The 17930-nt window shown below is 41.1% G+C and overlaps 2 protein-coding genes across 2 annotated transcripts in view; one reads left to right on the forward strand and one right to left on the reverse strand.

The window, feature by feature from the left end:
* On the reverse strand, window positions 1–13849 carry LOC120030841 (B-cell receptor CD22-like). Its single transcript, XM_038976318.1, has 6 exons — window positions 12134–13849; window positions 11640–12017; window positions 1625–1888; window positions 1181–1450; window positions 907–1006; window positions 1–599 (listed from the first exon to the last, which is right to left on the reverse strand). Exons 1-6 carry the CDS (start codon window positions 12189–12191, stop codon window positions 527–529), a joined length of 1143 nt encoding a protein of 380 aa, XP_038832246.1. The 5' UTR covers window positions 12192–13849; the 3' UTR covers window positions 1–526.
* LOC120030840 (serine protease hepsin-like) overlaps window positions 12717–17930 on the forward strand; it is a 15513-nt gene continuing 10299 nt past the window's right edge. The window contains exons 1-2 of the mRNA XM_038976317.1: window positions 12717–13221; window positions 13702–13834. Of these exons, the coding sequence (XP_038832245.1) occupies window positions 13816–13834 (19 nt within the window). The 5' untranslated portion in view covers window positions 12717–13221; window positions 13702–13815. The remainder of the gene's footprint in view (window positions 13222–13701; window positions 13835–17930) is intronic.

The following is a 17930-nucleotide window of genomic DNA, read 5'->3' on the forward strand; positions in this document are numbered from 1 at the left end:
GGGTAGGCCGTCATTGTAAATAGAATTTGTTCTTAACTGACTTGCCTAGGTAAGTAAAGGTTACATTTAAAAAGAAAATAAAAATAGGCAGAGCTCAGCCTGGGGTGGTGTAGCATTGCATTGTGACATATGGTTATGTTATATATACAGTATGTTATGATCAATTTTTAAATCATTGTAATTCAATTGAAATATATATTTACATATATTGAAACTAATCTCTGGTTGTCGTTTCACTTTTGGTCATCCAGTACTCAACAACTCTCCATCATAAAATAAGTAAATTACAGTAGGCCTATTACAGTGAAATTACTTATTTTCTACAGTAGAGAGCTGAAGGTGCACAGTACATTCTACAGATATTACTGTACATGTTATTAAAGAATACAGCTGGACACAGCTACACAACAGTGCCACTGTGTGGCAGTAAACTGGGCACAACATCTCCCACCAGAGTTAATTCAGTTCCCTTTCAGTTCCTGTTAATTTAAGTGTCTCATTTGTTATGGTCATCCTTTATGTAGTATTATGGTAATGGCTGCTGGATGGTGGTCTCTGTAAGACTGTAACCTTGTTGACTTGATGCTGGGAGAGTTTTCCTGTTGGGGAAAGTTGTTATGGATCAGACTTATCATTTAATAAACTTGGTATATTGATTTTATTTTCTACTGGAGATTCTCTGTTTTGGTTGATAATGTTTTCTGTTTCCACTAAATGCATCAGATGGAAGACTACAATACAGTTAATAGACAATATAAAGTTATACTGTAGATATCAAATGAAAAGAAAACTCTCAAGGGTACAGGAGTTGTAGAATTATATACAGCACAAACCAATACATAAAGAGATTACAGATTACATCACTGTAATTTTAGCTCTTAAACATATTGTAACTTTATCACTCACCTCCTAATGCAAGCCACTGTTATAATGATGATCAGTGTCAGAGCGATGGGGATCCCCACTGTCACCACCAACCTCCACAGTATGGAGGACTGGCCATTTACTGCAGAGAATAAACTACTGTAAGCTCTATAGGCCAGGGATAGCTTCACACTCGTGTACATACTGTCATTTGTTTCAATGGAAAATGTACAATAACAGGTGGCATAATCTTGATGTTATATTACAGACTAGACTAGAAATACTGTATATTTTCAATGCATCCCCTTGCACCTACCTTTCCCCACAGTCATGGTAACAGTATAGCTCTGTGATCCATGCTTGTTCATCGCTACACAGCAGTACTGCCCACTGTCCTCAAGGCTGATGTTAGTGATGCTGTAACTCTGCCCTGACCCTCTCAGTGAAGCTTGGGATTCTGTCCTCTGAAACCAGGTGTAGCGCTCTACTGCAGGGTTGGCATCACTGCTGCAGGACAGAGTCACAGAGCTGCCCATCACTAGCTCCCCAAAAGGATTGACTGACACTGATGTGTTCTTTGGAGCATCTGAAGGCAGAGAAAGGTAAACAACTTTATTTTACAGTATAGTTTCCTATATTTGGGTAACAATGAGAGATGTCTGGTACGTACTAACCTGTCAAAGAGCGTCGCAAAAAAACTCATGACAAACATTGTTACTGATTCATTCATTATCTGTGATTGTGATTTCAAAGTACTTACACTGGACATTAATAGACAACGCTGAGGAGTGGATTGGTCTATTAGTGGTCAGGGCCTCACAGTAGTAGTTTCCACTGTCTGTTGCGCTGATATTGGTGATGGTCATCATCTGTCTCTTATCACCAGCCGCGTAGCCTACAGTCTTGTACCAGGTGTAGCCCTCCACTGGAGTGTGGGCAGTTCTACAGCAGAATAACGTCACTGAGCTGCCCTCAACAACATCACCAGCGGGACTGAGGGACACTGCTACTTCACTGGAATGATCTGAAAGTAGACAAGAGATGTGTAAGCAATTTTTTTATGTATTAAACCAGGCAAGACAGTTAAGAACAAATTCTTATTTACAATGACGGCCTACCCCGGCCAAACCCGGACGACACTGGGCCAATTGTGCGCCACCCTATGGGACTCCCCATCACAGCTGGATGTGATTCAGCCTGGATTCAAACCAGGGACTGTGGTGATGCCTCTTGCACTGAGATGCAGTGCCTTAGACCGCTGCGCCACTCGGGAGCCCAATAAGACATACCAGACAGATAACAGTACAGGGCACATCAGATTATTTGTCTATTCCTGTTTTAAATGGAAATACACTGGAATGTCTATCCATATGTTGTTGTTGTGTTTGTAGTGGTGGCTGTCTGGGCAGTATTGCGAGTCAGAGGCGGTGGGCGGGTGGTCACCCAAAGGACGATTCCATACCGACAGTCAAGACCATGTGACTTCCTGCTACAATTCCGCAATTTTTGCATACAGTAGTTGTGGTCGTAGGACATGCAACTATACCATCAGGTTTTAAAGTATAATAACTTCTTAGTTACAAGAGAGCTCTCACTGTTGTTGTCAACAGCTGGTACTGTACATACAGATAACAATAGCATTGTCATTATTACTCAGAAAGACTTTCAGTAAGTTAATGAGAAAATGTGTAAATATTGAGACATTGACAAACTTTCTGAGGAACTGTAAGAACACTATGAGAGTCTCTCTGAATCATGTGATCATACTGAAACAAGGAAGCAATGGCTCCTCCTCAGAGTGACTCAGAAATTATGGTGACATCCATTTCATTGGAACCTCTGAGGCTTGTGGTCAGACCTGATCTCTGTGCAGACAAGCTGGAAGCTGACCACAACTTCAACAGCTCTCCTATTCTCATGAGTCAAATAGTTACACACTAAATGTACAGTACCAGTCAAAAGTTTGGACACACCGATTCATTCAAGGATTTTTATTTTTACTATTTTCTACATTGTAGAATAATAGTGAAGACATCAAATCTATGAAATTACACATATGGAATCATGTTAAACAAATCAAATATATTTTAGATTTGAGATTCTTCAAAGTAACCAGCCTTGATGACAGCTTTGCACACTCTTGGCATTCTCTCAACCAGCTTCATGAGGTAGTCGCCTGAAATGCATTTCCATTAATGGGTGTGTATTGTTAAAAGTTCATTTGGGGAATTTCTTTCCTTCTTAATGCGTTTGAGCCAATCAGTTGTGTTGTGACAAGGTAGGGGTGGTTTACAGAAGATAGCCCTATTTGGTAAAAGACCAAGTCCATATTATGGCAAGAACAGCTCAAATAAGCAAAGAGAAATGACAGTCCATCATTACTTTAAGACATGAAGGTCAGTCAATCCGGAACATTTCAAGAACTTTGAAAGTTTCTTCAAGTGCAGTCGCAAAAACCATCAAGCGCTATGATAAAACTAGCTCTCATGAGGACCACCACAGGAAAAGAAGACCCAGAGTTACCTTTGCTGCAGAGGATAAGTTCATTAGAGTTACCAACCTCAGAAATTCCAGCCCAAATAAATGCTTCACAGAGTTCAAGTAACAGACATATCTCAACATCAACTGTTCAGAGGAGACTGTGTGAATCAGGCCTTCATGGTCAAATTTCTGCAAAGAAATCACTACTAAAGGACACCAATAATAAGAAGAGACTTGCTTGGGCCAAGAAACATGAGCAATGGACATTATACTGGTGGAAATCTGTCCTTTGGTCTGATGGTTCCAACCACCGTGTCTTTGTGAGACGCAGAGTGGGTGAACGGATGATTTCTGCATGTGTGGTTCCCACCTTGAAGCATGGAGGAGGAGGTGTGATGGTGTGGGGGTGCTTTGCTGGTGACACTGTCAGTGATTTATTTAGAATTCAAGGCACACTTAACCAGCATGGCTACCACAACATTCTGCAGCAATACTCCATCACATCTGGTTTGCACTTAGTGGGACTATCATTTGTTTTTTTAACAGGACAATGACCAAACACACTTCCAGGCTGTGTAAGAACTATTTGACCAAGAAGGAGAGTGATGGAGTTCTGCATCAGATGACCTGGCCTCCACAATCACCCGACCTCAACACAATTGAGATGGTTTGGGATGAGTTGGACCGCAGAGTGAAGGAAAAGCAGCCAAAAAGTGCTCAGCATATGTGGGAACTCCTTCAAGACTGTTGGAAAAGCATTCCAGGTGAAGCTGGTTGAGAGAATGCCAAGAATGTGCATAGCTGTCATCAAGACAAAAGGTGGCTACTTTGAAGAATCTAAAATCTAAAATATATTTTGATTTGTTAAACACTTTTTTTGTTGCTACATGATTCCATGTGTGTTATTTCATAGTTTTGATGTCTTCACTATTATTCTACAATGTAGAAAATAGTAAAAATAAAGAAAAACCCTTGAATGAGTAGGTGTGTCCAAACTTTTGACTGGTACTGTATGTACAGGAAACAACCTTGAATGCTGATATTAAATGTTTGTGTTTTGAACATGTAACGATGCATTACAGCATCCCTCCTACCTCTTATGGCTGAAGGGGCAGTATTGAGTAGCTTGGATGAAAGGTGCCCATTGTAAACGGCCAGCTCCTCAGTCTCAGTTGCTAATATATGCATATTATTATTAGTATTGGATAGTAAACACGCTAAAGTTTCTAAAACTGTTTGAATTAAGATCCCGGCTGCATCCCGCTACCAGGATCGATATGACAGCAGCCAGATAAAGTGCAGGGCGCCAAATTCAAACAACAGAAATCTCATAATTAAAATTCCTCAAACATACATGTGTCTTATATCATTTTAAAGGTATTCTTGTTGTTAATCCCACCAAAGTGTCTGATTTCAAATATGCTTTTCAGCGAAAGCACTACAAACGATTATGTTAGGTCACCATCAACCACAATAAGCACAGCCATTTTTCCAGCGAAAGATAGCAGTCAGAAAAAGCAGAAATAGAGATAAAATGAATCACTAACCTTTGATTATCTTCATCAGATGACACTCATAGGACTTAATGTTACACAATACATGCATGTTTTGTTTGATAAAGTTCATATTTATAACAAACAATCTGAGTTTACATTGGCGCGTTACATTCACTAGTTCCAAAAACATCAAGTGATTTTGCATAGCCACATCGTTTCAACAGAAATACTCATCATAAATGTAGATGATAATACAAGTTATACACATGGAATTATAGATATACCTCTCCTTAATGCAACCGCTGTGTCAGATTTCAAAAAAACGTTACGGAAAAAGCAAATCATGCAATAATCTGAGACGGAGCTCAGAACAATAGCCAAATTAGCCGCCATGTTGGGGTCAACAGAAACCAGAAAATACATGATAAATGTTTCCTTACCTTTGATGAACTTCATCAGAATGCAGTCCTAGGAATCCCAGGTCCACAATAAATGCTTGATTTGTTCGATAATGTCCGTTATTTATGTCCAATTAGCTACTTTGGTTAGCGCCTTTGGTAAACAATTCCAAAGTCACAAAGCGCCTCCACTATAACGTGACGAAATGTCCAAAAGTTCCGTAACAGTCAGTAGAAACATGTCAAACGATGTACTGAATCAATCTTTAGAATGTTGTTAACATACATCTTGAATAACGTTCCAACCGGAGAATTAGATTGACTTCAGAAGAACGGTGGAACGGACGTCCTCCTCATGTGAAGGCGCATGGTGAATGCGTGATCAGCTCGTGGCAGTGATTACTCATTCCTGTCTCCCTCGGCCCCCCTTCACATTAGAGTCATCAGACAAAGTTCTGTTGACTGTTGACATCTAGTGGAAGCCGTAGGAAGTGAAAACTCATCCATATCTCGCTGTAATTTCATTGAGAGCTTGGTTGAAAATCTGCCACCTCAGAAACAATTCAAACAGGAAGTGGAACTTCTCAGGGTTTTGCCTGCCATATGAGTTATGTTATACTCACAGACATAATTCAAGTAGTTTTAGAAACTTCAGAGTGTTTCCTATCCAATATGAATAATAATATGCATATATTAGCAACTTTAATATGGGCACCTCTGTGCACCTTTCATCCAAGCTACTCAATACTGCCCCTGCAGCCATACAAATGTGGTTTCTACTGACAATTGAGATGTACAAACTATGGCATAAGGGAACGATGAGGCAATCCGTAATTTTGATTAAGACATTAACCTCTAATTCCTCCCAAACCCGGATCCGGGAGCACCCCCATCAGTAAAAAAGCTGACTAGCATAGCCTAGCATAGCGTCACAAGTAAATACTAGCATCTAAATATCATTAAATCACAAGTCCAAGACACCAGATGAAAGATACACATCTTGTGAATCCAGCCATCATTTCTGATTTTTAAAATGTTTTACAGGGAAGACACAATATGTAAATCTATTAGCTAACCACGTTAGCAAAAGACACCACTTTTTTTACTCCACCAGTTTTTTACTCCATCAGTAGCTATCACAAATTCGACCAAATAAAAACAACGTGTATTACCTAATTACTCATCATAAAACATTTCTTAAAAATACACAGCGTACAGCAATTGAAGACACAGATCTTGTGAATCCAGACAATATTTCAGATTTTCTAAGTGTTTTACAGCGAAAACACAATATAGCGTTATATTAGCTTACCACAATAGCAAACATCACAACAGCATTGATTCAAGCCAAACATAGCGATAACGTATAAACCACCAAAAGATATTAATTTTTTCACTAACCTTCTCAGAATTCTTCAGATGACAGTCCTATAACATCATATTACACAATGCATATAGAGTTTAGAGTGTGCATATTTAGCGGCACAAATCGTGGTTATACAATGTGATTAGTGGCCAAAACTTCAAGCAATCTGTCCGGCGCCATCTTGGAGAGGCACCTATTCTAATCGAAAACTATTCATAAACTTGACTAAAAAATACAAGTTGGACAGCAAATGAAAGATAAATTAGTTCTTAATGCAATCGCTGTGTTAGATTTTTTAAATTAACGTTACTGCGCAATACAGCGTGCGCTAAAGCGAGACCGCACCATAATTCATGGCGGAATTATTATTTGACATTTGTCAACATAAGTACGAATTAACAGCATAAAGACTGCTTACTATTAGCTGAGCTTCCATCAGAATCTTGGGCAAGGTGTCCTTTCTCCAGAACAATCGTCTTTGGGTTGAAAGATGTCCTCTTGTCCTGTCGAAATAGCCGCTAACGTTAGCCACCCACTGGAGAGGTGTCCAACTCGTGAAAGCGCATCACAAAGAAATCCAGGAAAATCGCAATAAACTGCTATAAACTGCTATAAGTCGGTTTAAATTAACTACCTTATGATGTCTTTAACACCTATAACGAATAAAAACATGACCGGAGATATAGAACTACTAAAACGAAAGCGTTTGCAGGACGCCATTGTGATGTCTTCTTGCGCCAGGCGCACCGTTGAAAAGGACGGTACTTCCGTTCCACGGTCTTATATAGGGCCCCAGATTGCGCAATCGACTCCATTCAAATTCTCACCGCTTACTGACATCTAGAGGAAGGCGTATGCAGTGCATGTAGCCCGATGGCTTACATGGGGACTTATAAACTGACCTCAGAACAGGGACCTCGATTTCTGAAATCTCACTCCCTGACAGGAAATGTGCTGCAGAATGAGTTCTGTTTCACTCAGAGAAATAATTCAAACGGTTTTAGAAACTAGAGAGTGTTTTCTATCCAATAGTAATAATAATATGCATATTGTACGAGCAAGAATTGAGTACGAGGCAGTTTAATTTGGGAACTCATTTTTACAAAGTCGAAATGGCGCCCCCATAGGCTCAAGAGGTCATTAATGAGCGAGCTAAGACGGATGTAGTCAATATAACTATTTGTTCAGCACTTTTGAAACTTTTGTACACCAAGTCAGAACCGTAGGATAAATAAAGGGGCATATAAGCAGACAATGAAAGCTCTTACAATATTCAATGATGACAGGCTATAGGTGCACCACCAAGTCAGAACAGGTGGCTAGTTATGAGGGGAAAGGGATCAAATTATTAGGGTGAGGTACATGGGCTACTAACAGCTTACTACAAAACATACACTTTGTATTACTTTCTTAGCTACAGTATACAGTGGCAATTTTAGCATGTAAATCTTGGTGGGGCAAAAAATAAATAATTGTGTGCTGCTGCCAGCAAAGCCACTACACAACACAACACTAAACAATACATTATTTGCACTACAACGGTGACAAACGGTGCCAACAAACTGGCCTACATAAAGCTGTCCCGACAGCAGAGTCCCAACAGCAGTCCCAACACCTTACCATTGTTACACCTGGCTATCAGCTGAGCCTTGTCTGGCAGAGAAACAGTTCATTCAGCCTAATTTACTGCCTTTTAAAAAACATAGCTGATATGGCTGACTTGCTTAAACAAATGTGGTTTCTACTGACAACTGAGATGTACAAACTATGGCATAAGAGGCAATCCGTAATTTCGATTAAGACATTAATGAGCGAGCTAGGACGGACGTAGTCAATATAACTATTTGTTCAGTACTTTTGAAACGTACAGCGACAGAATTCAGAACATCGGCAGTATACATATCTCCCTGGCATATTACATCATTTATGCAGCAACATACAATACATTTTTGGACTCACCTTGTTGTTCTGTGCTCACTAGTCATCAAACTTTGTCATCAAAGTCTGCAATTCTCTGGATTTTTGGTGCTTTCAAGACAACTGTGTATGTAGTTCTGTCCTTAAGCTGTTCTTGTCTATTAATGTTAATGTATTATGTCATGTTTCATGTTTTGTGTGGACCCCAGGAAGAGTAGCTGCTGCTTTTGCAATAGCTAATGGGGATCCTAATAAAATGCCAAAAATACGAACTGGGAACAAAAAAAAAAAAATAGAATCATGATGACGTCAGTGATCTTCAGGCCGTAGCTCTAGAAAGAGGCCCGAGTTCCGGATTTACAATTAGGACCTGGATGAAAGTTCAAAACGTATTTTCCCAGTCGTAGATCATTTTCCCCCGAGTTCCGAGTTGTCTTGAACTCACTAAAGTCAGATTTTGCAGTTCCGAGTTAACAGTTGTTTTGAGCGTGGTAAAAATCATGCTTCATTGACAGCATGGCCAATGTTGAAAGTTTATCCTTTTAATTTAGGAAAAGAGACCCTTAAAACTTATTCTGGCTGCAAGCCCGAGGCCGCCCACAATATGACAACAGCCACTTCAAGTGCAGGGCGCGAAATTCAAAATATATATTTTTTAAATATTTAACTTTCACACATTAACAAGTCCAATACAGCCTATGAAAGGTACACATCTTGTGAATCCAGCCAACATGTCCGATTTTTAAAATGTTTTACAGCGAAAACACCACGTATATTTATGTTAGCTCACCACCAAATACAAAAAAGGACAGACATTTTTCACAGCACAGGTAGCATGCACAAAGCCAACCTAACTAACCAAGAACCAACCAAACTAATCAACAAACAACTTCATCAGATGACAGTCTTATAACATGTTATTCAATAAATCTATGTTTTGTTCGAAAAATGTGCATATTTCAGGTATAAATCATAGTTTACATTGCAGCTACAATCAGAAATTGCACCGAAAGCAGACAGAATAATTACAGACACCAACGCCAAATACCTAAATACTCATCATAAAACATTTCTGAAAAATACATAGTGTATAGCAAATTAAAGACAGGCATCTTGTGATTCCAGACAATATTTCCGATTTATCAAGTGTTTTACAGCGAAAACACAATATAGCGTTATATTAGCTTACCACAATAGCCAGAAACACATGCCATTTCCCAGTAGCAAAAGGTTAGCGATCGTAACAAACCAGTAAAAGATATATAATTTTTGACTAACCTTGATTTTCTCCATCAGATGACAGTCCTATAACATCAGGTTATACATACACTTATGTTTTGTTCGAAAATGTGCATATTTAGAGCTGAAATCAATGGTTATACATTCTGCTAACTTAGCTACTTTTCCCACAACGCCCGGATATTTTTCGGACACTTTTTCTGACACACATATTCTGACCAAATAGCTATTCATAAACATAACTAAAAAATACATGTTGTATAGGAAATGATAGATCCATTAGTTCTTAATGAAATCGCAGTGTTAGAATTCTAAAAATAACTTCATTACGATATGCAGCTTCGGTATAGCTAGAGTATCCAAACGTTGGGCGTCGGCGACTAGTTCACATGTACGACAGATATATGAAATAGCATCATAAAATGTTTCTTACTTTTGCTGATCTTTCATCAGAATGTTGGACAAGGTGTCCTTTGTCAAGAACAATCGTTGTTTGGATTTAGAACGTCCATTTTCCCTCTCGATTTAGCAGGCGCACTAGCCAAGTGGCACGACGCTCTCCATGTCAACAAACGGAAGAGAACGGAACACGGCAAAACTCCCGAAAAATGTTCAATAATCTGATGAAACTATATTGAAAAAACATACTTTACGATGATATGGTCACATGTATCAAATAAAATCAAAGCCGGAGATATTAGTCGCCTATAACGACAGCTTTTCAAAAGGCAAATCCATGTCCCTCTTCGCGCCTGCCTGAAAACAGGAAATGGAGGACACGTCATTCCAGGAGCTGTAATTCGAGTCCAGATCAAGTTACACAGTCCATTTCTTCTCTCACTCCTTGTCGACATCTAGTGGAAGACGTATGAAGTGCATCTAAACTAATAAATAACATGGACTTGAATAGGCAGCCCCTGGAACAGAGCCTCAATTTCAGACTTTCCACTTCCTGTCAGGAAGTTTGCTGCAGAATGAGTTCTGTTTCACTCACAGATATAATTCAAACGGTTTTAGAAACTAGAGAGTGTTTTCTATCCAATAGTAATAATAATATGCATATTGTACGAGCAAGAATTGAGTACGAGGCCGTTTGAAATGGGCACCTTTTATCTGGCTACTCAATACTGCCCCTTCAGCCCAAACAGGTTCATCTTAGACTTGGGACCACACATCCACTTCACTGAATAGCAGGCTAATGATTGCTTTGCAATGCTTGCAGTTAGCCACTGATTGCTTCCAAACAACTTATTGTTGAATTGGCCAATGAGCACCGATACGTTTTATCTATAATTTATCTTCATATGACAAGGATTGAAAAGGATTTGCCAGTAGATTGTCGACTTGATTCATGATGATGACTGCTTATCTAGCTTGCTAGCTAAGATTTTGAAAGTATGATGTTGACATGATCAGTCCAATCAAAGCATCGGTAGATATAACGTGATTTGACGTAATTCTATCTGTGGCCAATGACCTTGAGCCTTCTTGGATGAGCACTTCTAATGTAAATCTGTGGCAGCACCCAGGGGGCATGAATTTCCGAGCTCTCCCCTGTAGATTTTGTTGTGACATAGTGTCCCCATGAGTGACAGAACACTGAGCCAAGAGAACATTACTAACCCCTATGCTCTGTATTTTATGCTGCCTGCCCCACCACCACAGAAAGCACTGAGCTAGGCTGAAACACCTGCGTTTTGGAGCTGCCTTACTCAAGAAAGCAAAAAAGAGACCATGTTTGTATGAGGCTTTATTAACTCAATGCGGCTTTATTAACTCGCCACTGGTCAGTTGCTATCTACATATAATCATTGACCACAAGGCATATTTACACAAAATACATGTCAAAAAAACATATAATAAGCACTGTGGTCTTACCTGCCACTAGCAGGGTTACTCCAGGCTGTCCAGGAGGCTTCTCCACTGGGTGGTTGGTGATAAAATAGAAGACGTATGTCCCGCTATCAGACCTCCTCAGATCAGAGATCCTCAGGGAGCAGTTCCTGGTTCCTTCCTTCCCCAGGTACTCCACTCTGCCCTGGGAGGCTGGCTCAGGGAAGATGCCCTGGCTATGGTACACGTACCTGGGGGTGATGCAGCGGCTCTGGTCCCGGCACCACATCTCAGACAGCACCCTGTAGGGCTGAGGGTAGTCGTAGGAGCAGGGGAGGACCACAGACGAGCCGGCCACGGCACACAGGGGAGCGGAGGGGACACGCACAGCCCAGTCACTACAGAGGACACCCACACAGCAGCCTGGGATACAAGGAATGAATGAATATGATTTACAATACAATACTTGGTATGTCTATTCACATACCATGCTAAAAGTGTGCTCTGTATGATAATGATGAATATGATGTCAGTCTTACCTTGCAGGATAAGTGAGAGCAGCCTCATCCAGCCAGTCTGGAAGACTCCCAAAGCCATCTCTGACGCTCCCCCACTCCCTTACTCACTGTCCTTCTTTACATTAGCAGCGAAGACCTCGACAGTGTCTGTCTTTCTGTCTGTCACTCACTTCTCTTTTTCCTAACTAGGAACTGGTCAAGGATATTGAGAAACAAAAATAGACGTGTAGAAAAGCATTGCCATTATAAGCCTGCAACAAAAAGTCAAGGCACTGTTGCTGCCTTATAATGTCACTGTCTCTAAACAAGCTAGAGCCTGTTTTTGGTCCTGTCTATTTAGACCTTGCTCACAATGAGCATCCATTATATGTAGATCTATGCCTACAGACCTGTCTAGTTCCAGTCTTATCCCAGCCCCCTGTTTACACCCTATTGTTTAGACATTAATGTTTCACTGTCCTGCACTGTCCATTAAGCTCCTGTGGCATGGTGTTAACCTCTGGACTGGCCTACCCATGCCTCAACTTCAATGCACTTTGGTATATCGCCTGGAACATTACCTAAACTTAACACATACATGTGAAACTAGGAAACGGTATCTCAATTGAAGGGGTTGTTAACGGTTACACTTGATTAACCATGGTCTTTAAAAACAAAAGGGCTTTAAGCCTGTGCTCTGCTCTGCAGGTGCCATTTAACCGATATCTCATGACGTCACCTGTGTGCTACCTTGACCGTTTCTAAAAGGCTATGAGCACAGAACAAGTCGAACTGCTGAGCTGTCTTGTTTTTACAGAAAAAACAACTGTCTAAATACGTTGGTAGCTACACGTTTTATCTATCGGACATTATATTTTATTCTCAGTTTTGAGCGGAGAACTCTTTTCTTTCGCAGAAGCGGAGAAAGTGAGGAACGTTTTCTTTTCGTACTCTTTGTAGGCATACAACCACTTGTCGAAGTATTGGGAATATCCATGGTGGAGTTTACAGCCTATTCATACTGCTACCCCGGAGGTTAACAGCGAGCCTCAAGAGTAATCGCCGAGATTGTAACTTCATTTTTTCACGCTTGATTTGACAAGCAGTCATACACCTGTTGCAAAAGAGAGGTTAGTACTCTGAGAATGGTGTGGATTTTGAGTAACCTACTAACGTTACTCTGTAATTTTAAAGTATGTGAGTTGTTTTTGATCATGAAAATACATATGGAAAAGTAACAGTTACATTCTGTCCCGTGTTCACGTCTAAGGGTGATTGTTATGAGTTTCTCGATATAAAAGGTATGTAGGCCTAATCATTCTATGCTGGATGGTAGGCCTATTGGTAGCTAGCTAGTATGCATACTGAGGAGAAACAGCATATCCAAATTATGTGGTAAATTACAATATAGCTACCCCTGATCAGTAGAGACATGTTTATTACACATTTATTACATAGAAAAATATCAATTTCCCCTTCAGCCTGGACTATTAGTCAAATCTGCTAAAAACAACTCACATTGCCCTTTGGTTTATTTAACTTGTTTAACCCACCTCTCTCCAGTCAAAAAGTTTATTAACGTTCATGTTCCGTGCTATCTATTTATACAGGCTGGGAAAAAGACTGGGTGGCAAGTTGACCATCACAGGAGCTGTGAAGCAGGGCCACTGAACTTCAAAAGAACTTCAAAACTCTTTTCATTTTCTACTTTTGAGCAAGAAGAAATGACTGAGAAAAAGAATGGTGAGGGTTCCACACATATCCAGACATTGTGCTTGCCACATTTTTCCCTCTATATTTGACATCAGACATCAGCGTTAAAGATTAATAGAACTGGCCACTGCTTGCTGTTTGATGGGGTAAGCTACCTTTTGTGGTGTTGAGTTTGTGATCTAGATTAAGAACCTTTTAAATATAATGTTTTTCATACAGTATGTTTTTGCCGAAGATCTTTCAAATAATTTCGCTTTTATAAAAGGACACACACTCTTAGTTGGGTTCTCTTAGTTGGGTTCTATGTAGAAACCTTTCCCCAGAGGGTTCTACATGGAACCCAAAAGTGTTCTACCTGGAAACAAAAAGGGTTCTACCTGGAACCTAAAAGGGTTTTCCTATGGGGACAGCCAAAGAACCCTTTAGAAACCCATTTTTCTAAGAGTGGAGTGATACTTTATCCATGCATCTTTGATTCTATATTTATTATTATCTATAACAGAAGGAACCTCTTTTATTATCTAATTGTGGAGTCTAGAGTTATTTCTGAATGGAGAACATTATCCTTCACCATTATCAATCATTTAACAATGTTTACTAAATCCAGTGGGTTCTAGCATTGCTTTACATTGAAACATAGAATCTGTCAGAGAGATGCTCACCAGGACTCTGACAGATTCTATGTTTCAATGTAAAGCCATTGGCAAACCTGAGTCACCATCCAATGAACAACATCTCAGTCTCCTTCTGAGTTGATCCTGTACAGTGTAGCTGAAACAGTTACAGCATGACTGGTGATTGTTGTGTTGTCTGGTTTCGTTTTGGTCTGGGTTGAGGTGTGGGCTCAGGTGTACAACACTGTGGTCTCTATCTGTGGTTTAGTTGCTGAAACTGCTGATTTGTGGCATTCCATGACTCATTGATTGATGTGTGAGACATTTTAGTCACAGTTCAGAAACATATGTAGCTTTATGAAATTGTCTTTCTATTGTGAAATGAGTCAGAATACCATCTTCCTGAGAGAGACACAAGGGAATGAACTAGGCCTTTCACCTTATAGAAGAATGTATCTCCCTTCAGCAAAGGATATGTGTATTTCCCACACACAGATTGTACTCAGGTAGAGGCTAAAACAATAGCAGGGCTTGTTCTCCAGCTCCAGGCCTGTGACTCCAGAATCCACTGGAGTGGGTTTAGGAAATGTGGGGCTTTCTTGGAACCAGCAGCTGGAATACTGGAAGGGAGACTGGCCTGAGATAAAGTTATGTCAATAGGATCTGTGGTCCCTTCCTCACCCCTGTCATTACTGAGAGTCCTGGGCAGGAACAATAACACATTTATCTATTGATACGGCCTCACAGGACATAGGTGGATGGGTTTGGGATGGGTTTTGTAGTCATGGAAAGTTTTTGTTATCAGTAGAATGTCTCCTCAAAATCAACTAGGTTGAGAATCGCTTTTGTACAGAGAAGGAATGCTCTAACTTAAATATGTAGTGCAGGGTTCTGCAATGTGACTGGGTATGAATGGTTCTGCTCTCTAGACCATACCTGTTTCAAACAATCAACTAATCATGGTCTTCATGCGCGTTAGTGCTGGGTTGGAACAAAAGCCAGCACACCCATGAGCCAGTGTATCATGGCTCCAGACTGATATCTGGAAAAGCCCTTGAATCAGCAGCCTATAACGTGCTGAGTCAGGGTTCTCTGGGGTTGCCATAGGTGACTGCACCAAAACTGCTGTTATTGTTTGAAAAGAGACAATTGTATTATATACTGTACAGTCATCACACTAACAGAGCTTCACTGTATGTTATGCAGGTCAACTGTGTGTTTTATTGGTGTCTCTGAGGAATTTCTGGCCTGGTCTGCTAACTACCTCTCTCAAAGAGTGCAGTGTATAAAGTCAGAAAATCTGCTGTCTCAGTCACTGCCTGTCACCAAGGGAGTACCCCAAGGCTCGATCCTAGGCCCCACACTCTTCTCAGTTTACATCAGCAACATAGTTCAGGCAGTAGGAAGCTCTCTCATCCATTTATAGTATATGCAGATGATACAATCTTATACTCAGCTGGTTCCTCCCCGGATTTTCTGTAAAATACTCTACAACAAAGCTTTCTTAGTTTCCAACAAGCCTTCCAACAAAACAAAGGTCATGTGGTTTGGTAAGAAGAATGCCCCTCTCCCCACAGGTGTGATTACTACCTCTGAGGGTTTAGAGCTTGAGGTAGTCACCTCATACAAGTACTTGGGAGTATGGCTAGACGGTACACTGTCTTTCTCTCAGCACAGATCAAAGCTGCAGGCTAAAGTTAAATCTAGACTTGGTTTCCTCTATCGTAATCGCTCCTCTTTCACCCCAGCTGCCAAACTAACCCTGATTCAGATGACCATCCTACCCATGCTAGATTACGGAGACATCATTTATAGATCGACAGGTAAGGGTGCTCTCGAGCTTCTAGATGTTCTTTACCACTCGGCCATCAGATTTGCCACCAATGCTTCTTATAGGACACATCACTGCACTCTATACTCCTCTGTAAACTGGTCATCTCTGTATACCCGTCGCAAGACCCACTGGTTGATGCTGATTTATAGGCCTCACTCCCCCCTATCTGAGATATCTACTGCAGCCCACATACTCCACATACAACACCCGTTCTGCCAGTCACATTCTGTTAAAGGTCCCGAAAGCACACACATTCCTGGGTCGCTCGTCTTTTCAGTTTACTGCAGCTAACGACTGGAACGAGCTGCATCAAACACTCAAACTGGACAGTTTTATCTTAATCACTTCTTTCAAAGACTCAGTCATGGACACTCTTACTGACAGTTGTGGCTGCTTTGTGTGATGTATTGTTGCCTCTACCTTCTTGACCTTTGTGCTGTTGTCTGTGCCCAATAATGTTTGTGCCATGTTTTGTGCTGCTACCATGTTGTGTTGCTACCATGTTGTTGTCATGTTGTGTTGCTACCATGCTGTGTTGTCATGTGTTGCTACCTTGCTATGCTGTTGTCTTAGGTCTCTCTTTATGTAGTGTTGTGTTGTCTCTCTTGTCGTGATGTGTGTTTTGTCCTATATTTATATAAACTCAGCAAAAAAAGAATGTCCTCTCACTGTCAACTGCGTTTATTTTCAGCAAACTTAACATGTGTAAATATTTGTATGAACATAGCAAGATTCAACAACTGAGACATAAACTGAACAAGTTCCACAGACATGTGGCTAACAGAAATTGAATAATGTGTCCCTGAACAAAGGGGGGGTCAACATCAAAAGTAACAGTCAGTATCTGGTGTGGCCACTAGCTGCATTAAGTACTGCAGTGCATATCCTCCTCATGGACTGTACCATATTTGCCAGTTCTTGCTGTGAGATGTTCCTCCACTCTTCCACCAAGGCACCTGCAAGTTCCCGGACATTTCTGGGGGGAATGGCCCTAGCCCTCACCCTCCAATCCAACAAGTCCCAGACGTGCTCAATGGGATTAAGATCCAGGCTCTTCGCTGGCCATGGCAGAACACTGACATTTCTGTCTTGCAGGAAATCAAGCACAGAACGAGCAGTATGGCTGGTGGCATTGTCATGGTGGAGGGTCATGTCAGGATGAGCCTGCAGGAAGGGTACCACATGAGGGAGGAGGATGTCTTCCCTGTAACGCACAGCGTTAAGATTGTCTGCAATGACAACAAAGCTCAGCACGATGATGCTGTGACACATCACCCCAGACCATGACGGACCCTCCACCTCCAAATCGATCCCGCTCCAGAGTATAGGCATTAGTGTAACACCCATTCCTTTGACGATAAACGTGAATCCGACCATCACCCCTGGTGAGACAAAACCGCGACTCGTCAGTGGAGAGCACTTTTTGCCAGTCCTGTCTGGTTCAGCGACGGTGGGTTTGTGCCCATAGGCGACGTTGTTGCCGGTGATGTCTGGTGAGGACCTGCCTTACAACAGGCCTGCAAGCCCTCAGTCCAGCCTCTCTCAGCCTATTGCGGACAGTCTGAGCACTGATGGAGGGATTGTGCATTCCTTGTTTAACTCGGGAAGTTGTTGCCATCCTGTACCTGTCCCGCAGGTGTGATGTTCGGATGTACCGATCCTGTGCAGGTGTTGTTAC

The sequence above is a fragment of the Salvelinus namaycush genome, chromosome 37, assembly GCF_016432855.1.
Source record: "Salvelinus namaycush isolate Seneca chromosome 37, SaNama_1.0, whole genome shotgun sequence".
Lineage (NCBI taxonomy): Eukaryota > Metazoa > Chordata > Actinopteri > Salmoniformes > Salmonidae > Salvelinus > Salvelinus namaycush.